At 39.0% G+C, this 24,257-nt stretch overlaps 1 protein-coding gene and 1 long non-coding RNA gene across 3 annotated transcripts in view; both read left to right on the top strand.

The window, feature by feature from the left end:
• Positions 1 to 24,257, top strand: part of LOC144040693 (uncharacterized) — an 88,471-nt gene that overhangs the window by 39,830 nt on the left and 24,384 nt on the right. For both annotated transcript variants that reach the window (XR_013289797.1, XM_077555094.1), the window contains exons 12-15: positions 16,764 to 16,789; positions 18,375 to 18,467; positions 21,130 to 21,163; positions 21,285 to 21,503. Coding sequence is in view for 1 of the 2 variants with exons in the window: in XM_077555094.1 (XP_077411220.1) it covers positions 16,764 to 16,789; positions 18,375 to 18,467; positions 21,130 to 21,163; positions 21,285 to 21,503 (372 nt within the window). In the remaining variant the exon portion in view is untranslated. The remainder of the gene's footprint in view (positions 1 to 16,763; positions 16,790 to 18,374; positions 18,468 to 21,129; positions 21,164 to 21,284; positions 21,504 to 24,257) is intronic.
• On the top strand, positions 6,450 to 7,572 carry LOC144040711 (uncharacterized). Its single transcript, XR_013289800.1, has 3 exons — positions 6,450 to 6,713; positions 6,811 to 6,962; positions 7,121 to 7,572. It is a non-coding gene; the product is annotated as an uncharacterized LOC144040711 (long non-coding RNA).

The following is a 24,257-nucleotide window of genomic DNA, read 5'->3' as shown; positions in this document are numbered from 1 at the left end:
AAATAAATTATTTGCAAAAAAAAAGAAGAAGAAGAAGGAGTGGCTCAGTACAAATGAGTACAGTCGAGATGAGCAACAAAATCACAATCTGTAGGGAGGGAGCAAGCAGGCCCGGCTAACGATGGCGAGCAGGCTCGGTGAGCGACGGCGAGTGAGCCAGCGAGCGGCCCGACAATGAGGGAGCTTAGTGGCAAGCATGAGTGGCTAGCTACTAGCTAGCAAGAACTCGCTGAGCAGCTAACACTGAGCCGAGTGCGAAAGACAAGTTAGCAAGGGGTGGAATGTGAAATCACTTTTCACCGTCTGAAACAGTACCACAAACTTCAGTATGAAGTGTGTGAAGCTGAGCACTGCAGGAACCCCAGTCGCAAATCAAAGTTAGAATTTGTCATATTTTGTTCTTTTGTTGTTGAGTTTGCTGCTTCCATTTCCACAGCAGGGATGGCACGCTCAGATTTGATGAATGATAATCACCAGGCTTGAAAGATACCTTTTTGATATCTGGTCTTGTACAAGCCATGGCATAAATCCGGCTGCCTACAATCTCACGGTACTCTTTTGAATTGCCAACATAATTTTTGTCACTTTCATCATTCATTTGAAGTTTTGGTTGATATGGTGTATATCTGGGTTTACACTCTGACATTACAAACCTTTCAAGCATTTTTGTAATGTATCTTTTCTGACTCATTTTGATTTCATCACCCTCTAGTTCAAACTGAATGCCCAAGAAGAACGAGATTTTACCTAGAGATTTTATTGTCTCTTTGAACCTACTGAGTAGATCACTGTTGCTCGCTGCAATTATTAGATCATCCACCCAAATGATGATAATGATCATATCATGTTAGATCTGTTTTCTATATACACAGTGATCAGATAGATTTTTCACAAAATTTTCTTGTTCCAAGTGATCATTTAGAAGTTTGTACTAGTTTCTCCCAGATTGTTTAAGGCCATAGAGGGATTTCTTTAGCTTGTGCACCAACTTCTCTTACTCATCTGATGTCTTTTCAAAACCCTCTGGTCACTCTAAGAAATTTTTTTAGCTATTGGTGCATGTAAATACGCAGTTTTTATATCCATTTGTTGGACGGTGAGATTGTTTTGGACAGCTATTTGCATTAAAGCCCATACTGATATTTGCTGTTGGAGCAAATGTCTCATGGTTATTCCTTCTGTTTGATTGTAACCCTTAGCAACGTATCTCGCTTTATACACTTTTCCTCTTTCAGCATTTTGTTTTAGGGCATATACCCATTTCCCTCATATTATGTTTCTGCCTTTTGGTAAAGAAACCGATTCAAATGTGTCATTTTCTTGATTCATTCGTGATTGAATCTCTTCCTTCATTTTGTGTATCCACCTGGGAGCCCCGACTGACATCTGGGCTTCACTGTATGTTTGTGGTACTCTACATGTGGCCCTGTAACAATAATCAATATTTTAGTTGACTACATCATAATCATTGATTTCTGTTAGATAGTTATTTACGTATTTTGGAGTCTTCTTTTCCCTTCTTAGGTAGCGATGGTTCAGACTGTCACCCTGCATCTGTCTTATTTTCATTTACTGGGTTCCTGCGGGGTCTAAAAAAGTCTTCAAAAGTCTAAAATTCCAAAACTTTTTTAGGCCTTAAATGTCTTAAAAACGCCCATATTTTCATCCCAGGTCTAAAATTTAATTTACCCAAGTCTTAAATTCTTATATCCGCTCCGTCCATTCTGAGAACTGCCTGTAGAAAAAAAAAGTGCCTGTTGCGTTCTTGTTTCTACTGTCTGCGTGCTGAAAAATGTCCAGACTAAAAGCAAAAGGATGCTTTTGAAGGGGTACGTTTGTATTTTAGTCAATGTAGTTCGAGCGGGAGGTTAGTTTGTAGCGGTTAGCATAGCATTTAGCTTGTTGCATTCAGTTCACGGCAGATAAAAGCCTTCGATCGCCGCAAATAGTTTTTAATTGGGTGGGGGTCGCTGTCTGTGCCTGTAGCGGACATTGAGTTTGATCTGGTAGCATTCACAGCAATTAGTCTTGTATTTGTCTTTATTCATTATTGACAACTTCGATTCAAAGTTAGCACATGAGGGAGGATTCTTTAGCGGCTCTCTCCTTCCTGTCTATGAAGTACGTCATTATGTTGGTGCGACCCAATGTGCCCACCAAGTGTTCAGACGGAGACACTGCTGTTTATTGTGGAAACCGGTTAAATGGGAGCTACTTTAGGCATGCATGCAGGCAGGTATTGAATTTAATTATTTGGACTTGCCTTGAAAAAAAACTTGTACTACCTCATATTTTGAATGTGACTGATATATGGCCACTAGATATTTTACTTTTATTTACGTATTTAGTTTTTAACATTCATTTTATTGTGTATTAAAGAGGACATGAAGGTAGTTGGTGTGAGAGCAGAGGATGCAGAGGACAGGGTTAGATGGAGGCAACTGATTCGCTGTGGTGACCCCTGAAGGGAAAAGCTAAAAGGAAAAGAAGAAGAAGTACAGGGTGTTTGGACACCAGTAAAAATACAAATAGCCCGAGATTTTGATTTGATCAATAAATGTGATGAAATCAACATTTTAATTTATAATATACAATGTTTTAAAGTTATTTTTTCCTAATTGTGAATTACTTTATATTTTATAAGGAATAAATACATTATTTATTCTCTTTTTTTCTTATTATTTCAGCTATCTTTTTTTGCCAAGTGGTGTCATGTTTGCGGTGATGAAGTGGCGAGTTCTGGTGATGTGCTATGTTGCCGTCATACTCGAAAACTGAATGTTTGTTCAATTGACATTGCATCATCAAAGAAAGCAATTTTCAACATTGGTGAATCATTTGTAAAATAAACATGAAAAACGAAAACTTGACAGGTACGGTACACTTTAGGGGACACATTGAGCCACCTAAATATAATGCTACATTCACACCAAAAGCAGAGGGAGCGTTTCGCCTCGCTTTACTCACTAGTCTTTTACTGCCAGAGTGTACACGGGAGCTTCATTTGCGCACACCAGAGACAGAGGCTTCGCTTTGCTTCACTTATCGCAGCCACTTCCACAACGGCAAAACACCTCTCAGAATTTTTTTTTTAAACATTGCAAACAAGTGACTGACACTGCTATAATGTTTTAGCTAATGCATGGTTCAATGTTAAGCCTTTTCGGGTGGTGGCCATGCCAGAACCGGCACTGGCCTTGTATATCGCTAGCCTTGGGCCGATATATCACATCAGAATTTGGTTAATTTAACATTTTTCGAATCAATACAATTTATCGTCCCCACGTGTGTATTTTTAAATGTATTTTACAAATGATTCAAGCATTGAAAATCACTCTCTTTCTTTGATGATGCAATGTCAATGATTGAACAAACATTCAGTTTTTGAGGATATCGACAACACAGCACACCACCAGAACTCGTCACTTCATCATCGCAAGCACGACACCACTTTGCAAAACAAAAAAGCAAAACAAAAAAAGATAGCTGTAATAACAAGAGAAAAAAAATAAGAGAATAAATAATGTAATGATTCCTAATGAGAGATAAAGTAATTCACAATTAGTAAAATATAACTCTAAATCACAGATCCAGACACCCTGTACAATACACAATAAAATTAATAAAAAAAAACTAAATACATATATAAAATAAAATAAAAATATCTAGTGGCCATAAAAGCTTTTTTTCAAGGCAAGTGCAAATAATTAAAATTAAATTCAACAGCGTGCCTTTAGTAGTTCCCATTCAACCATTTTCCACACAAACTGTAGTGTCTCCGTCTGAACACTTGGTGCCACACTGGGTCGCACCCACATAATGACGTACTTCTTAGACCGCTGAAGAAGAGAGCCGGAAACGGATAGCGTCATGTGCTAACTTTGAATCAAAGTTGTTATTAAAATGAATAAAGACAAATACAAGACTAATTGCTGAGAATCCTGTACAGATCATCAAACTCAATGTCCGTTACAGGCACAGACAGTGTCATGTTTAGATTCTGTTTTCCTTGTGTGTCTTCCTTGTCTTGTTAAGTGTGATCCTGCCCTTCCTTGTGTTATCCAATCAGTGCCCTCAGCCACTTGTGTCTTGCCCAAGGGAGTCTTGTTGTGTCGTTAGTGTTTGTGTATTTAGTCTGCTGTCTCCCCTCTGTCTATGTGGGTTCATTGTTTTTCCCCATGTCACGCTGCTCATTTTTTCCTTGTTGTTCCGCCATGTCATGCTGCTCGTTTTTTCCTTGTTGTTCCCTCCCATGTTTTGGTTCATATTTTGTTTTATGATTTGTTTTTTCTTTTAATTTGGAAGATCGTTTTTTTTCATAGAAATTAAATTCCTTTTTTTTGATTCAACCTCTGCCTCCTCGCCTTGTCTTCCCGCATTTGGGTCCCCAAGCTTCCCCTCCTTGACAGACAGCGATTCCCACCCAATTTCAAACTATTTGCGGCGATCGAAGGGTTTTATCTGCCGTGATCCGAATGCAACAAGCTAGATGCTATGCTAACCACCACAAACTACCCGCCCGCCCGAACTACATTGAATGCAATACAAAAGCACCCCTTTGCTTTAAGTGTGAACGTTTTCCCCCACTCTGATAAAAGAACAAAGCAACAGGCATTTTTTTTTTCTACAGACAGTTTTCGGAATGGACAGAGCGGATATAAGAATTTAAGACTTGGGTAAATTACATTTTAGACCTGGGATGAAATTATGGGTGTTTTTAAGACATTTAAGTTCTAAAATTTACGTTTCTGATTTTTAGACTTTTATAGACCCCACGGGAACCCTGACTTTCATCACATTGTCCACTTAAGGTTTCTCGTTGAACTTTTCTATCTCCTCATAGCTTCGTAGTTTACTTTAGAACTGAGTAAACGTCATTGCTGCTATGTCTTGTGTGAATGCTGAAAGGTTTGTATGATTCTGGAAGGCCCTTCAAAATCATAGCTATTATTAGCTAATCACTTATTACTACCTCCTTTGCATTTCTCAGGGAGGTTACTGCCTATTCAGCACGGAGTATTTAGTCAGTTATAGTTTCATCAGGCCTTTTCTTCAGGCCTTTTCTTCAAGGAAGTTAATTCTGTATACAGGGCAATCATTCTTGACTTACCCTGACTGACATAATGACTACGTAGTATTTCCAGAGCCCTTTTTCCGTCATCCGCCGCTTTCCTCATTACCAACGACAGGTTCATGTCGTCGAGGAACTGAACTAGCTCCGCGTAGTATTCTGCATTCTTTTTTGGGTCTGGTGCGGCGGTAGATAGTATAATGTCCTTCAATCCAAGTAGTCTTTAGTGTCTGAGGAACTTTACCTCTCAAAGTTCGTAGTTGTTTTCGTTCCCGTCAAAAACTAACCGCTGCCATCTTCCTCCTCCTGCGCCGTGCCTGAGCCCATAATCAGTTGAGTTTGAAAGATACCTTTTTGGCAATTATTTTTGTCCTCACAGCGCGGGCGGGTACAACAACACATCAGGAGCCGTCACAACAAACGTAAAGTGTCCGCTCGTAAAAATTATGAATTTTACGACAGTGATGTAATATTCATACACTGCAGTAAAATAAACAATACGAAATAAATGTACATCAATCTCACTGACATTTGAGCATATACATATATTCAACACATTATAACTTTAAAGATCCCCTGAAATTACCTTTGCAGCAATGCCACTAACCATCCTCTGGATGCCCTAATACTGTATCAAAATAATTTTTCACCAAATTGTACCTTGTAGAGTTTCAGGCTCCACTAGGAAGGTCTACTGTTAGCCTAGCATTCAACGAGCGGATTTTGGTGGGCGTGGCCAACGCTCACCTGACTTCTGCATGTTTCTGACTATAAAATTAGTTGGGCGTGGCAAAGTCTCGTCTTTTCCATGTGCTCCTGTTTACAAACTAAGTTTTCAATGCCTGTACCTAAATTAATATTGACACATGCTTTTGCGTGCTTTAGTTTCAATAGATGATCATCAAATGTCACCTTTATGTACATTATGTCATTATAATAGGTATAATTATATTATTCTCTGTTAAATGACAGTTATCTTTGAATTACTGGCCCAATACAAAACCTTTTTTTTGTTTTCAGCTCTACTCTTCAGTCTCCACAAATAAATTGGACGAGTAGTAGTAGTAGTACAGATCAATGTAGTGTATGTATTAGTGTTACTTTTACTTGTATGTGAGCACCTGGTGATTGCCTTGGGCCAAAACATCATCACCTATGTCATCGCACCCAAGTTGGGCTACATGTGTTGCCAATGTGAGTTGACAAAAATGGCTCTACAGACAGTACGTCCATTTCAATTCGATCCTGAGTCTGACCCAGACAGCGAGGCACCAGAAGAAGAAGCAGAAGGAACCCGACGTATCTGAATGGTTAGTTGTCAATTGTTTGGCTTTTTTTTTTGGGGGGGGGGGTTGGGGATTATTACAACATTAGCTAGTCATGGCTGTGCAGCTGGCGTTCCTCTGTTATGACATGTAATCGCTGCTAATTCGTCCCTAATCAAGTACATCCACTTCTAATACAATACTAAGTGAAAACTATGAAAATGGCGAGTATATGGGGATTTTCTAACACATTTCCAAGTGACCTAATCAGTACTGTGCTCTCTCATTTACCTTGTGCTTTTTTATAGGTGCCTCAGTGGGAATTGTGCCACTATGCCAATGAAGCAGAAAACATTTGTTGTCGGGAGATTCCCAAGGTAACATTCCACTACCATTCTGAATACCAAATTGCTATTTGTAAATCACACAATATTGTACTTACCGTAAAATAAAAAAAAATAAAAAACCTATTAGGTTATGAGGAGACTTCAAGAATTTGGAGAGTTGCGGTGCATGGTTGACCATTCAAGATTGGAATCTGTCTGCCTGAATTTCTCCTCACTGCAAAATGCCCTGCAGATTTACAGAGCAGTTTACGGGCCACTACGCTACAAAAAAATTCACGGGTAAGATATGGTTGAGAAGGATTTTATTTATAGTCTTATAAATACACTCACAATTTCTAATAAAAAAAGAAGTCAGATATTCATGATAGAAATGATTGAAATTAAAGTGAACCATATGATAACCACACTGAAAAACTAAAGTTTGTAATTTATTATAGTCATTTCAGGTATCTAGCATATCGTTCTTTTGTGAGCTCGTGCAGGGGACTCCTTGGGCGGTCAATCAGGATGGTGATGCCAGTGTGAGTGGTCCAGCACACCCACGCAGAGTTTCCAGAAGACGGCAATTACACCGGGTTTAAACTGCCCCCTGTCTGAACCTTCTGAGGGTCCATCAAGTCTGCTACATAGCCTGTAACATACAACATAGAGAAATGTCTTTGGTTGAATTGTGTGTATTTTCATGTTATTGTGTCTTTGTACATTTTTTTCATGTAATATATAGGGACAAATACATTTAAACCCAAAAGCAAATGTTTGGATTTAATTTTGGTAAAACGTTGTCAGTGTCTTGAGACGTTTGGCTCTGCATTGCCCATGAATGGGCTCTTTGCACAAATCCACTACTTCCTGAACTCAGTACAACTCCTTAATTTCCTGTCTTTCATGATTTGACAAACTGATTAATCCAGGTGTGTCTGGCCATTGTCGTTGTGGTTACTGAGGTCAGGCACACCTGGATTAATCAGCCCATTGCTTTTGGAAAGGACAGTTTTGTAGCGAGACACACCTTCCTTTGTCTCTGCCTGTGGTCGCTTAGCAATTCTCTCCAGACCTGATGTACAGGAAGCTGCAGTCCAGTAAAGTTGGTTGTTGATGTTGTGTTGATGCTCTTTAGCCACTGCTTGGGTTTTTCGCAGCCCTTTGTCTTGTTGATCACATCCAGTTTCTTTGCAATTCCTAAAGTGAGAGCAACATTCAATCCATTTAATACAATAAAAATACACCGTACCTTGATGTTTTGCCGTCAAAAACGGCTCTGTATCATTTTTTCTTAGTACCAGTACTTAAAAAATAAATACGAGACAGCCCGCCAACTCTGTTTTAAAGGCAGGTACACATACAAGCATGGCCGCCTGTCTACTGAAATGCGGAAAAAGTCTTAAGTAAGCGACACGCTTCTCATACTTCGTTGAGAAATGTGACGTGCTAATTAAGGCTCCACGGGAGCGCGCAAGCAGAGTGGAAACCTCGCGACAGCATTGGCATTGCCTACGCATGTTTTCAATAAACACACGTAAAAAAAATGTGTACCTGTAAAAAAAAAAATGTATTTATTAAAAAAAATTGTATCTGTAAAAGTCAGGATATGTATCTGTACAAAAAAAATTTTTGTACCTGTACAAAAAAAGTGTAATTTGTATCTGTAAAAGTTGTGATTTGTACCTGTAGAAATGACAACTTGTAGTCAAAGAAGTCACCACTTGGAGTCACAAGTGTTTTTTCTGCTGCTGTCCAGTCACGGGAGTTTTGCACCAAATATCTCGCAACAAATGGTGCAAAACTGATTCGTACTTGTAGAGCTCCGTGATTTGTATTCGTAAAGAAGGGGGCGGGCTCTGGAGGATTTGGGCGGGCTAAAGCTCAACCTCATTGGTTGAGCGAACGACAGTGGGTTGAACTCAAATGACGCCACGTTTTTATCATTAATATGCACAAATCCGAAATTCCAAACAAACATAGTAGCCACACCAGTTTACGCGTCATTTTGGAAGAGGAGGACTTCCCAGGTGTGAACATTTCAACATGGTTCAATATACGAACACCGTGTGGAACAGCTTAAACGTTGGTTGACATGCACAGCACTCAAAGTGGGCAGAAAGAAAGAAGTTTTAGTATAAAGGTAAGATTTATTGTACAATCAAAGCTCGTAATCCGGTGCTAGCTAGCTCATCTCATGTTAATTGTCACGAAAACTGAACACATTGAAGTCACGATTTTTATTTCAAGATTTGAAGCCTACCAGTGTAAACATACGATTAATAGCTTGTACCTGTAAAAAAAAAAAAAATCTTAAAAAAAAAAAAACTCATAAACTGCTCCTTAGTGCTTAGATGTGAAAATTACTATAGAGCTACAGAACCCTATTGAATGTTTTACAAGATAATCTAAACCTATAACCAAAAGTGGACAGTACTCAGCTACTTGTATTTGACTAACATTATATTCAAGTATTTGTACTCTTACTATCATTATAAAATGGAAACAAAACGTTTTTACTGCGAGTGAATCTTTAAGCCGCTTCAGGTATTTTAACCTCAACCCTTTATCCTCTGTATTTAATAATTTTATTTTAAATATTACAATTTCTTGATCAATGTCAGTATTTTTGCAAACTTATGAGATTCTCATTTAATTAAAAATAAATAAACTCACATTTGACCTAGTTACTTTTGTTAAAGTAGCTAGGTGACAGTGACTCTGCTCACATCTTAGTGATACAGATAGACTAGCATTTCAAAAGCAGAATAGCCAATATTTAAATAAGAGTAATGTTACATTGGAAAATTTAACTCAAGTAGAAATTAAAAGTACAGAAAAAATACTTGCACAAATATTTGAGTACTGTGAGTGATGAGTAAACTTAAGAGTGTAAGAGCTTTTTTATTTTTTTTTAACTGTTTGCAAAGCATACATTGCAAAAATACTGACATTGATCAAGAAATTGTAATATTTAAAATAAAATTATTAAATACAGAGGATAAAGGGTTGAGGTTAAAATACCTGAAGCGGCTTAAAGATTCACTCGCAGTAAAAACGTTTTGTTTTCATTTTATTATGATAGTAAGAGTACAGATACTTGAATATAATGTTAGTCAAATACAAGTCGCTGAGTACTGTCCACTTTTGGTTATAGGTTTAGGTTATCTTGTAAAACATTCAATAGGGTTCTATAGCGCTATAGTAATTTTCACATCGAAGCACTAAGCAGCAGTTTGAGTTTTTTTTTAAAGATTTTTTATAGGTACAAGCTATTGATCGTATGTTTACACTGGTAGGCTTCAAATCTTGAAATAAAAATCGTGACTTCAATGTGTTCAGTTTTCGTGACAATTAACAACATGAGATGAGCTAGCTAGCACCGGATTATGAGCTTTGATTGTACAATAAATCTTACTTTCATACTAAAATTTCTTTCTTTCTGCCCACTTTGAGTGCTCTGCATGTCAACCAACATTTAAGCTGTTCCACACGGTGTTTGTATATTGAACCATGTTGAAATGTTCACGCCTGGGACGTCCTCTTCTTCCAAAATGACGTGTAAACTGGTGTGGCTACTCTGTTTGGAATTTCGGATTTGTGCATATTAATGATAAAATCATGGCGTCATTTGAGTTCAACCCACTGTCTTTCGCTCAACCAATGAGGTTGAGCTTTAGTCCGCCCAAATCCTCCAGAGCCCGCCCCCTTCTTTACGAGTACAAATCACGGAGCTCTACAAGTACGAATCAGTTTTGCACCATTTGTAGCGAGATATTTGGTGCAAAACTCACGTGACTGGACAGGAGCAGAAAAACCACGTGACTCCTAGTGGCGACTTCTTTGACTACAGGTACAAATTTAGACTTTTTTCCTACCAGGTACAAATTTAGACTTTTTTCTTACCAGGTACAAATTTCTACAGGTACACATTTTTTTTTACAAGTTAGTTTTGCACCATATTTACCTCCATAAAGGTGCGTTCAATGAACAGGCACACAGTAGGAAGTCACAGTTATGCACAGAAAAAGCTCAGACAACTGTCAGAGCCACACAGACAGGTTGTGACTCATTTTTGACACATCCCTTAAAAATAAGTAGAGTGTGAATTATTTTGTTCCCAGTTTGTAGTATTTGATTACACATTTGACTAATTGGGAGCAGAATGGAGAAGAGCAGACACATGCACGCACACTCAAGCAACGTTACACTGAGTCATTGTAGTGATACTGTATTGCCAATATTTAAAACGGATGATATCAAATGCAGTCAAATACAGTACTTCAGGAATATGGCATGCAATGTGAAAGCAAATACAGTACAAACATAAATGTATACAGTATGTACATAAATTAACATGTATACATCCCAATATTTTGAATTAATAATAAATAAAACATAAGAGGGGTTTTTTTCGGTTTTAATTTTGCTGCTTTTGCTGATGTTTTAGAGTTTTTTCAAGGTACCGTTTCAGTACCGGTATCGAGGTATTTTTTGCAGGTATAGTATCGAAGTCAAAATTTTGGTATCATTACAACACTACTGGCAAGTGAATCGTCCGACAACCGGTAGCTGGTAGTACTGCCTCTTAAATACACCGACTGATTACATGAATGAACACAGCTGGTTGAGTCACGTTGGCGCCCCTCGTGGTCGACTGGCTGCGACACAACAACAAACATCTGAGCGGAGCATGACAGCTCAGATCATGACAATAGTAGTGTGTTTCCTCTCTCCCCGTGAGAAACTTTTATACTTGTGTTTGACAATCTGTGACAATGCAGTCAGTCAATGGTGATGCCATGCGATTCGATCAGTGCCAGGCTCCTTGTGAGGCCCTATTTCTCCATATGGTAGCTACCACCAACTTCATTGCTCTGGCAACAGAAAAAGCATTCAACCATCCATCCATCTATCCCTTATCAGAACCGCAGATTATGATAAAATACAAAATGGAGTTTGATTTTCAAAAGACAATCAAAGACCAATCTACAAGGTTAACAAATTTCTAGAGGTGGGCGGGTGAAGCTTCATGAACCTTTAAGGCTTTCCTTCAAATTGTGCAGAAATAGATTCATAGCGTTGGTGTTTCAGTGAAAGCATCATAAAGGGACATCTAGTGGATGAAAGAAGTAAAAGCAACCTATCTCACTAAAGAGCGAAATATTCCCTCACTCTTATCTTTCAGCAATAAAGGTCGAAATAAATATGATACTGAGCAATGTATTTCAATATTTACATAAGATAATGGTTTTTTTTAGTGTTTTGTTTTTCATAAAATATGATGGACTTGTGTGCATGTTTATTATGAACTGGAGTACTTGTTAACAGTTTAAAAAAGGGCACAGGGCAGGGATGCATATACAAAAAAAAAAACATTTTCCACAATCTTAAGATTTTTAGACGTTTCCTCTTCACGCTCACTATTTTTGCAGCTTTGTAAATATGTATCATTCAGAAGCTAAAACATATATTTACAAACCTCTTCCCATAAACTCAAACTGTCCCAAACGTTGCTTTTCACTGGTAACCATTACTGGCGCACAGAAATCCCCCCACAATGTTTGTCAAGTTATGTGTGTTACTTCACAAACAAGCTTAGAGGTATCAGTTTCACTTGATCATCACTATACATTTTAAAATCCCACCTGCACTAGTTGTAAGTCTACAACGGTGTTTGTCTTGAGATCCATCATGGTATAACAGGACAGGACAGGTCAGGTCAGGTCACGCGACGCGACGCGACGCGCTCCGGGGGTGACCGTGAGGAGACTACTCACACCTGGGGCCAGGCACAAGTGGCTGAGGGCCCGGATTGGTTAACCCGCGGAAGGGCGGGAACCCACTCAGGGCCCTCAACCAAAGCCAGATCTTCCCAGACATGACAAGATGTTCCAATACCAAAATTCTTACACGGTACAGTTGCCTGGACCCCTGCAATGACAATTGATTAACACATACATTTGACAATAGCAAAATAAAAAAATCATATGTGATATGAACATTCTAAAGGTGGGCGAGCGTTGCGCATACCTTCACTTCTGATGTGAGACTGCAGTGTTCTGAAAGACAGCTGAGTCCCTAAACTACGTGTGGGTAATATGTCCGTCTGGCAGGTAACACTCCGTGAGATGGGGTGGACATTGGCCTGTTGAACCACTGCTACCTAAATGTGGGATTCCGGAACAATGGGTTGATGAGCAGATGATTGGACTGACTGAGATGTGCTGGCCTGTAACACAAATAAAAAAAAAAAAAAATTAATAAAAAAATTGATAGATTAGCTACAAATATTTTTAAAAAATTATAAAAACTGTTACTCTGTGATCACAAAATTGTCTTCTTTGAGTTGTGACAACATACACATTGATGGGGGTGTAAGTTGGGCATGCAACATGTTAGTGTGCCAACTTCGTTTAGGATTACAGGAGACTTTTTTCTATTACCTATTTCAGACAATAGCATTTTAAAATGTTACACAAGATAAGGGATCACATTGCTTGTTTTATATCGTGATTGAGAAGGAAGTATTTCACATACAACTTAATAAGCAATCCTGTAACGCCTGTAAAAGAGTGGAAAGAAAAAAATATACCTGTATATTAAATGCCACCCTGCATTCTCAAAAATATTGTCCCAATAAGCATCTTTGGTGCTTCTTAGTTAACTAACTACATATTGTGGCCTCCATATAGCTCAAATAATCATGGAAATTATTTGGAGACTAAAATGTCCATTTCTTGTGTGTTGTGTCATGGTTATCGTAAAAAACTAATTAAAGACATTCACTTTTACTTTTTTTTTGCCACATGAAGTTAAACAATCGCAATAAGGTTCACTATAGTTGTAAGTAGCTCGCTAGCTACTACAGTACTTGTACACAAAAGCCTAGCTCGCTACTTACTACAGCACTTGTACACAAAAGCCGGTATGATGAATGAAAACACACCAATGCCGATAGCAACCCGAGATCATAAAACACTCTGGCAAGGAAGCATCTTGATTTTCTCATCTCAAGGATGGCAAAGAGACATTGATAACACAAAATTATAACTAGCATCCATTTATAACTGTAGCAAGTTCAACAGTTTTTCCCATCTTTGAGTTCGCATCGATGTTACATCAACCAGGCTGTTAGCTCCGGAGCTAACGACTCAAAGAAGGCCACAATATATCACATACTGAAACAAATTGCTTAGAAAAATGACTTAGTTGGACAGGGTTAGTTGATGTTCCTTAGAGAGTTGGTATCGATCCCGGGGTAAGTGAAAGATGTTCTGCTAAGCCACATTTGTATTGTCCCAAATTCCTGAAGCAGTCAGCAGTAAAATGTTTGCCGCAAACAAACACATGTTTTGGGAGTTGCTTGGGCATATTTGATGCATTAATAAAGTCTAACCACAATCCTTTCTGTGGCTTGGATGTAGGGAGAAGAAAAAGGTTTTTGTTGTCCTTTGTACACTCTGGTACAGAGCACTTCCTATGTTTTTTTGCTGCCATCCTGTCCTGCTGCAGTTTGTCAGTGGGTTGGAAATCTCCAGTGAAGTGAGGGGTTGTAAATTGTGAGGGTGGAGTTCACGCTGAGCTTGTGACGTGTAAAACCGAAAAAGGCGGGGTTAGTGACGTATAAAACCGACCTGCTAAAACAGAGTTTGAGAGTGCTGTTGAGCTACTTTGATACAAACGCCCATAGGAAAGTAAAACATGGGGCATTTATCGCACAACTTTGGGGGCTTAGTCAGGCTGTGGTAAGGAATATTTATAATCAAAAACCTTAAAAAAATTGGACAAAATGAGAGCACATAACTCAACATTTGTAATTATTCTTATGTGCATCTGTGGATTTGTCAGAAAAGGGGAAGCAATTCTGTAATTTGATTTCAGTAAACCATTTATAGTTACAAAAAATAAATTCATAAAAATTGCACTTTTTTGTGAATAGGTAGAAAAAGATTGGCCTATTATATTTTATAGGCTATATATATATATTTATTTAACTGTGCACCTTTCAGAGATTTAATTTGAAAAGGGTACTCTTGTTATGGAGCATTCATGTTTACATTTTATCATTTGAACAACTGAGCATTTTTTTCCATGAACCAAGTGAAGAAACCTGCTTATTATGTATTTATTTGATTTTGCCACTGTTCACGGAAATAGCCGGCTTCAATAATACTACAATAATAATAATAATACTGCTTGTCACATGTCATATTTGGCTTTGACTGAAAATGTCCTTGCGGGAGAAAAAATATATGTACTGGGATAAACAGTACAGGCCAAAAGTTTGGGCACACCTCATGCAAGGCATTTTCTTTATTTTCACGACTATTTACATTGTAGATTCTCACAAAACTGTGAATGAACAAGTGTGGTGTTATGTACTTAAAAAAAGGTGAAGTCATTTATATTTCTTCAAAATAGTCACTCTTTGCTCTGATGTTTTTTTTTTTTGCACACTCTTGGCATTCCCTCGATGAGCTTCAAGAGTAGTCACCTGAAATGGTTTTCCAACCGTATTGAAGGAATTCCCGGAAGTGAGAATGCCAAGAGTGTGCAAAGCAGTAATCAGAGCAAAGGGTGGCTTTTTTGAAGAAACTAGAATCTAAAACATGTTTTCATTTACTTCACCTTTTTTTGTTAAGTACATAACTCCACATTTTCATTCTTAGTTTTGATGCCTTCAGTGAGAATCTACAACAGTGGTGTCAAAATCTGGTCCTCGAGGGCCTGAGTCCTGCATGTTTTAGAGGTTTCCCACGTTCAACACAGCTGATTCATATTTAACTCATTCACGCCCAGCCATTTTCACTGAAGCAACCCCCTTCGCTCCTGGCTGTTTTAGTGGATTTTGACTGATTTTGGAAGGCTCACAGAATATTGTCTTCTATCTAAAAATATGGAACCTACTAAAAGAAAGATTAGAGTCTCTTCTTTCATCAGTAAATTTCTATTTGTTTCCGTTTTGCAGCAATTAGAATTAGAATATAGCTAAGTTTCATCATTATTCAGAAACCTGTTGAAAACACTGGGGAATAGAGCTTGTTGGAACATGGCCCTGGCTGATCTCTTATATTTTGCTGCCACCTACTGGCCGTTTTTTTTTTTTTTTTGCAATAACTACCATTGCTTTAAGCGTCCTCTTCAGGTCAGAGGCTGCACCAAAGCCTTCTGTATGCTCTAACTGTTATGATTGGTGTCCTGTCTTGCTTGTTAGGTATTGTTTGCACCTGTACTCGTCATCCTGTTCCCTTGTGTCATCCAATCATCTCCCCCAGCCACTTGTGTCTTGTCCAGGTGTCTCTCGTTGTCTCGTGAGTTGGCCTGTATTTAGTTTCCTGGTTTAGTTCAGTCTTTGTTGGATCATTGTCGCTGTCACCACTCTTGTGTTTTGCTGTTACTTTGATTTTTGGTCTTTTCAGAACTTTGTTGGTTTTGTTTATTTAGAGTTTTACCCAGTACCCCTGTTAGTGTTTTTGTTAAATAAATTGTGTTCAGTATTACATGCATCCCTGCCGTGGTTCTCCTGCCTCCCTGCATTTGGGTCCTCCACCTCCACCGTGACACTAACATTAAAAATATTTTTAAAAACAACGTATAAATACATTTATGGGACCATGGGAATATTTAAAATAGAACGTTTTTTTATATGTTAAGCTTATCAGCAAGCTCTGCAGAAGCCTGATAAGGATCCAGATTATTGAAACAGGTGTGTTGGAGTAGAGAAACCTCAAAAACATGTAGGACTCAGGCCCTTGAGGACTGGACTGTGGCACCTGTAATCTACGATGTAAATAGTGATGAGAATAAAGCAAACACATTGAATGAGATGTCTGTGTCCAAACTTTTGGCCTGTATTGTATATCGATATTAAGACTAAATATATTGAGATATGACTTTTGGTCCGTATCGCCCAGCCCTAATCTAAAGCTTCTCCCATTCAGTCTGTACTTGCTCTCTGGTCTTTGGACCAGGTCCTGTGTGCCTGATTTGTCTGCTGCTGTTGTAACCTCCAGCTCTGGCTGGTTTCTGCACTTTCTGTTTCCTGTTCTCCTTTCTTTATCTCTCTCTGTCTCTCTTTCTCTTGGTGTGTCTCTCCAGTCAGCACAGCTCCCAGGGACGTCCAGGTAAGTTTCCAAATGAACCGCCCGCTCTGTTGTGATTGGTCGCTCTTCTTCAGATCGTCTCTTGACTTTTGACTGATTAATATCAATGGCCGAAATGGAGCATTGAAACGATCGAATCATTTGGAACAATTGATTTTGAAAAATAATTCATCTTTTGGAACGTTCAAAACATCTCCCCACAGCGACATATGGTGGCCAGTTGTAAAATATCACATTCAAACAGTAGAGTAGTATGGCGCACTTCTGGTGGGTATGAAAAAAAAAGTTGTTTAGTAATCATTTTACTAATCTAGACTCACAGTTGAGCAATCTGTACCCAGTTTAGCAATCTGTACCCACAGTTTACTAATCTGTACCCACAGTTTACAAATCTGTTCCCACAGTATACAAATCTGTTCCCACAGTTTAGCAATCTGTACCCACAGTTTAGCAATCTGTACCCACAATTTAGCAATCTGTACCCACAGTTTATTAACCTGTACCCATAGTTTAGCACGTCAATAAGAAACAAAGAAGAACACACGGAGAAGAAATGGTATCGTGACGACGTTATGTTGGAAAGGATACTATTTAATAGCTCTCTGTACTAAAATGGGCATAAAGTAAATGAAAGAAGAAATACAAGGTGATTCTTTGAGTATACCATACTGACCAAGACAGCTTGGTCGGGACAGGAAGACCTGCGGCAGCCGGCACACTGTCAATTTGTGACATTTGTTTTAGCTCGCGCAACAAAGATAGCTACTAATGCTAACATGTAATGTGTAGTGCACATGAGCCATAAAGAACTGTGGCTCTTGCCATAGATCCTCCAATATCGGCAAACCTATACAGTATTCAGTTAAGCTTCCACAAGCACTTCGTCTGAAGAGAGAAATTGGTAAATTTGATGTGAGGATTATTTATGTATGCTACAAACGATGGATGACGATGGATCTTGATCCAAATTAATCCTCTTATCCTGCCATTAAAAACTGCGCTTCCGCCAGGCCATAAGTTGTATCTTCTCCTTCGTCCTGTAGCTTGACATTTTAGCACAATTGATTTCAACGAAGCTCCAGAAGGTGGTTTCAGCATCAAAGGCACGGTGTGCTTTCTCCACACGTAGTACAAACTAGTCTGGACGTTTCAGTCCCTATCATAGTAAACGCTACACGTTGTCCACCATCAATGATGAATTCTCTTCAGCTCCTTCATTCTCACTATGAATTCTTATTATCTCTCCTTGAGCGAATCTCCAAGTAAGGCAGCTTTTTTTCCAAGTGAATCTGCAGCTTTAGAAACTCTGTTGTAGGTACCTGTAAACATCTAAAAAAAAAAAAAAATAATAATTGTTTTTTTTAAATTAATCAGTGTATTCATAGGATTTTACGGCATATTATATTTGGAAGCATTTGTATAATTGATGGTGATGAAGCTGATTATCATTTCAAAATATCTACTTAATGGCATAAGTATCATGTACCATAAATAACCAGACCAGTATTTGAAACTATGCTCCTGACTAAATGTGTGATCAAACTGAATCTTACAATATTGTTGTCTTGATTCATTATAGAACCATTTTGTGTGTATGTGTGTGTAGGTTGATAAAATGTCCAAAAACAAGAAGAAAAAATTGAAGAGAAAAGCTAAGCGGCAAGAGAAACTGTTAGAGGAGAGACTGGTGGACATTAAGGTATTGCAATGTCACTCATACGCAGAGGTGGGCACGTCAATTAATTTTGAGTGTCCGTCATTCGGCAATCGTCAACAGTCAGGACACCCTTCCGTCATTGTCAATTATTTCAACCAATCCATTAATCTGTCAAGGTTGTTTTAACCGTGCTTCCGTCATTGTTGTTGTTGTTGTTTTTTTAAAGGACCGTCAGTAAATTTCACAGGCACCAGTCTGTCAATCCGTCACCATGATTTAACCACACTACTTGTAAAATAAACATTTATACAGTAGAGGAAACATTTTATCTGCTGATGAGTGGTTGCTGGATGGCTCCAGACGACGAGTACCCGGCAAGAATAGTCTCCTCCAGCGAAAAGCTGTGGCCTGCCCTCCGCTTAAAGCAGTGACAGGTATCTTATGGTAAAATATTTGTCTGTTAGATGTGATAGTCATGACATTTTTGGCAGTAGCCTACAGGCCAGAGAGTCAAAATCAATAATCTGCCTGCATGCCACAAATCACTGAGGTCTGATCATTTTGCTCTAGGGCCATAAATTATTTGAAAAATGTTTTTTATATTTTATTTTATAGTCATAACAAGTTAATAGGGTATAATACATTTGGTAAATGGTACTTCATTGTATGTAGAGCTTTTCCACCTTACAAGGCCCTCCAATTTGACTACTCATTCACCTACTGATGATGTATCATCAGGAGCAACAGGGGGTTCAGTATCTTGCACAAGGATACTTCGATGTGGTCACATTGACATGGGATTGAAACCACAACCTCTGGGTTGCAAGACAACCACTGTACCACTGATCCACATCGCCCCTTAAATTTTCCAGTCCAAGGATCAGAAACCATGCGCTGCCTGCGCTCCAATTGGACGAGATTTTTCCAAAAAAGCTGTTTTATTCACTAATGGTAAATGGACAGTTTTTTATTTAGTGCTTTAACAACACCATATGGTGCCCAGAGTGCTTTACAATGCCTCACATTCACACACCAGTGGTTGGGTGCTGCCATGCAGGGCGCTGCCAGGTCCATGGGAGCAAATTGGGGTTCAGTGTCTTGCTCAAGGACACTTTGACATGGTCACCAGGGGTGAGGATCGAACCCATGAACTCACTGATGTGAGATGACCACTTTACCACTGAGCCATGCCGCCCTGCTACATAAATAATAAATCAAAAGAAAGAAGTAGACGTAATAAAATTTAAAGTACTAATAAATAAGATAAAAAGGCAACATTGTGCAACATTGCAACATCGGGACCAATAAACACCGCATGTTTGGAGGTAGGGTGTGTGAGTCTTAGCAAGAAAGAAAAAAAAGTGACCTTCTATGAAGGTTGAATTTATTTACAACTTTTACCAATATTTGTTTCATGTTAAATCACTCAATAAATGCACTTTATTTACTACTTGAGAAAAACATTCATATGTAACACAACATGATGTAGTTGCAAATTTGTATTTTCATATGATGTCACATGCATTTGGTTAATATTTTTGTATTTTATTTGTTCTAAACATGCTGAAATGGTGTCGCGCACGTCATGAGTGAGTGAGTGAGAGAGAGAGAGGGAGGGAGGGAGAGGGATTAATCAGAGTTAGCCCCGTTAAATTGAGAGAAAAAAAAGGTTCAATAAGGGTTAATATGGGGTAGATGCCACGGACTTCAAGTCACACACCAACGCCATTTCCAGCCACTGCGGCGACACACAGGCCACGTCCCAACACTCGGACCCCCAGCCACTGCGCACCCCAACCGCGCGCTCCTGCATTGACGGATTGATGATTACATTGACAGAGAGAAGAAAACACTTCCGGCAATGCTTAGTCCATCAATTTTTCAAAGGCTTCTGTCAACCGTCAAGTGTCAACTAAATGGGCGTCCGTCATTGATGGACCATTTTGACAGAATGCCCACCTCTGCTCATACGTAAGCGTACTCATAACACTGTACTGTTACAAGTGCTGACAGTGTATTTGTATCAACTACTACTGCATTGTTACATCACTGTATTTTAATACATTTTTAACACTGTATTTTTTGGACTATGTATAAATTGCTCCGGTGTATAAGTTGCACCAGCCAAAAATGCATCATGAAGACGAAAAAAAACATACCATATTTTTAGATTTGTTAGAGCTCAGCTAAATTAGAGCTCAGCATCCAAAATTCCCGTTGTCTAATCGTGTTGACTTCCTATTGCCAGTTGGCAAATACTTTTGGAGCATGAACATGTCGGTAGTGGTAGTAGCAGTCGTCATGCATACCTTCAAGGCCACCTTCTTTAGTATGATGAAAAAACTGGTAGTAATGCACAAAGTATGGACAAAGTAAGGATTTACAGAACCAAATGGCGGAATAAACAACCGAGATTCTACCTTTGTCAAAAATGCGATACGGGGTTGTAGTTAACGGAAGCCATTTTAAACTAAAAAGAAAAAAACTACTATTTAGAAGCGGAAATTTCTAATCAACCGGAACTCGTTCTAATAACGGCCAACGCGATTAGAGAACAGGGATTTTGGGTGTGACTCTGAGCTCTAATATACACAAGTCGCACCTCGGTATGTCGCAATACCAGCCAAACAAAAAACATGACATAGTCAAAAAATACGATACTAATGAATTATCAATAACGTGAATGCTTCATGTTTATGTTCAGAAGATGGATGATGAAGATGGCACACATACTAACTGTGAGTACACACCATAGTACTACACTATTGTACACATCAACACACACACACACACACACACACACACACACACACACATTGCTGTGGATTTAAACCCAAATTTTCTTTTTGGAATCTACAGGCCCTCCAATTGTCAACGGCAATACTTCCTGCAATTCAACCAATGACAAAGTGGGCCAGATGTCATCTTGTTCTTTGTTGGAGAACAGTTGTAATGGCCATGGCCCCGGGCGGTTCTCCAGCCCTGCCTCCAGCGTCTCTGGGCTCTCCAGCTCTGTGACATCAGCCACGTCAGAATCGACACTTTCCACACATTCAGGATACTCTAGTGGACAAGACTGTAAGAACACACTCCCACTCCAAATGACCTTTCGCCAAGATCCATACTGCTCGCCGTAAAGCATTTCCACTAGGGATGCACAATAACTGCGCATTCACACGAAAGCAACATCATCAGTCCACATTCACTATAATAGCAGCAGAGAAAGTTGAAAAACCTTGTGGATTGCGTAAATCACAAGTATGAGAGCATTTTGGCAACTAGGGGTGAAATGAGTCCTCAAATTAATGATACAGGATTTTTTTTCTGCCTCTTGTCCCGACCCCGTTATTCGGACATGTTAAGGAATCTGGAAACCTACTCAACGTAATACGCTGCCTACACTAAGGATATTCATCCATCCATCCAGGATAACTTCAAAATAAAGTTCACCAAATAGTACATTGACGCTAATGCAATAATCTTGGTGGAATTTTACTTGGAAGTCGACTTGCGTAGCTTGACTTGACCCTTTTCGACGTTTCGAATTTCTTTGTCGTAGTTTTTATTGACATTACATAGGTGTGACAAACATCAACACAACGCTATCCCAAACTCATATATTGAATCGCTACGTGATATATATATATATATATATATATATATATATATATATATATATATATATATATATATATATATATATATATATATATATATATATATATATATTGTTAGAAGACTATCTTTGTCTTCCGCGTGTTCGTTGTTGTTCGGGTAGAGAGAATCCTGATTTTCTGAATACAGACTGGAGATCGGTGAACAGTTTCTTCGAAGGTTTTATTTTACAGAGTATTCTGGACACCAGCAAGTTTACAGGCAAATGGCTGCAGTTTCTCTCGCAAGTGTGTCTTTCCAGCGGACTCATATCAGTCTTATACTATCTTGAAAAAGTATTACAACGCCTACCCCCCCCCCCCCCCCCCCTCCCCAGCCAAGACAGACTTTTACAGCATTCAATACACATTGACAGATGGCCTTTTGATGTGGAAATACAGTATAGTAGGTCTCAGCCCCGACGTCACCTAGCATAAGATAAGACTTACAAAGGAATCATATTAACACATTTGCTTCAACCCCAGACAAATGGCCCATTGGTGTGGGAATAGAGAAAGCGCACCCAAAGATCATTTAAACACTCACCCAGCTCTACTGAAGAAATTAAAACAGTTATGACTAAATCTGAACAGTTATAACTAAATCAAAACAGTTATAACTAAATCTGGGCAGAAGACTGTCAACAATCCCACTTTCAGACTCAAAAGAGTCCGACACAAGCAGATAAAAATAAATAAAATAAAAATATTAGCGGCGTCATCATTGCAGACGGCTGGCGCAACATTAAGCAAGGGTTGTGTGGGAAGATTGGACATTATCATTGGAATAAGAAGCAAAAGCACGCAACAATGAAACATCCCTTTAGCAGTAATAGGAGGTTGTTTAGCAGTTATGTGGCATTAAAGAACAATTTGATTAATTAAAAGATTTTGCAGTGGAATAAGCATATGTGTACCACATGTTGATAGTTAAGGGATGTCCCCCTTTCCATGGGGTGTCAGGGAGTTTGTGGAGAATCAATACTTTGCTTAATACGATGTGTTGTGGTTACGTTCAAGGTTGTACTGAGGGGCTTCCAGAGATACCAGATTGGCATAAAAGTCAATATGAGAAAGTGTCGTGATGTAGCAGCAGATGGAGATGCGTTCCCACTTTGAAGCCATCTCAAGATGATGTTCTTGGATTGAAGAAAAAAGGGCGTTGTCATCTTCTTCAGGACCTTAGGGTAGACTGCCTGGTCCCAGGATGAGTCACCGGGATTATTCGGCCCGTATATGTGAACTCAATCTTTGTTGAATGATGTCCTCAATAGGGGGCAGCTGACACTGGACCAGTAGACGTGGTTTTCCGGTCGTCGTCAGGTGGTGGGATTGCTGAGCCTGAGGCGGATCTGGCGGGTCGTGTAGACGAGATGTAGAAACACGTGTCCCCTTTTTCCGTGCAGGCGAACTGCAGAAGATGTCTCCGTCACCTTGTGGGGTCCAGTCCACCTGGGCTCAGAACATTTTCGTTAAATCACTTTCAACCATACATATTCACAATCATTTATTTCTGAAGGAGGATCTGGTTGTTTTTTTGTTAGTTGGGAGTTAGTAAATGTTAGTTGTTTAAGTTCTGGAGGTCCTGGAACATGCGTCTCTTCCAATGGAGCTGTTGGAGCCGGAAAAGGTCTGTTGGTGTGACATTCAAACAGACTCCAGCCTTTGGCTGAGTTAAGTGACATTCACATATTCATTAATGCAACAGGAAGAGCTTGTAGCCAATTCAAATTTGATGAGGCCAGTGCTGTAGCCAATTTTTCTTTAATATTTCTATTCATTCACTCAACCTGTCCTTGGGATTGGGGATAATACACTGAACCAAATGTGTTTTAATCCCAATGCCTTTTCTACCCCTTGTAGATGTTTGTTTTTTGAAATGGGTTCCATTGTCTGATCAAAATTTTCTAGGAAACCCATGTGATGGTATGTAATGATTAATCAGATGTTTTACCACGATATTTGCTGTTTCAGATTTGCATGGATATGCCTCTGGCCCTCCTGAAAAGGAATCCACTATTACCAGCAAATATCTATATCCTGACACTGGTTTTATCATATCAGTGAAATCCATCAAAACCACCTGACCTGGAGCAATCACGTCCGGCCGGACCGTGAGTGTCCTGGGGAGGTTTAGATGTAGGCTTCAGAAATTAGATTTTTCTGTTTCTGAGATGGA

Source organism: Vanacampus margaritifer, chromosome 1, assembly GCF_051991255.1.
Source record: "Vanacampus margaritifer isolate UIUO_Vmar chromosome 1, RoL_Vmar_1.0, whole genome shotgun sequence".
Taxonomy (NCBI): Eukaryota; Metazoa; Chordata; class Actinopteri; order Syngnathiformes; family Syngnathidae; genus Vanacampus; species Vanacampus margaritifer.
The sequence above is the reverse complement of the archived record's forward strand: the minus strand, read 5'-3'. Positions and strand labels throughout refer to the sequence as shown.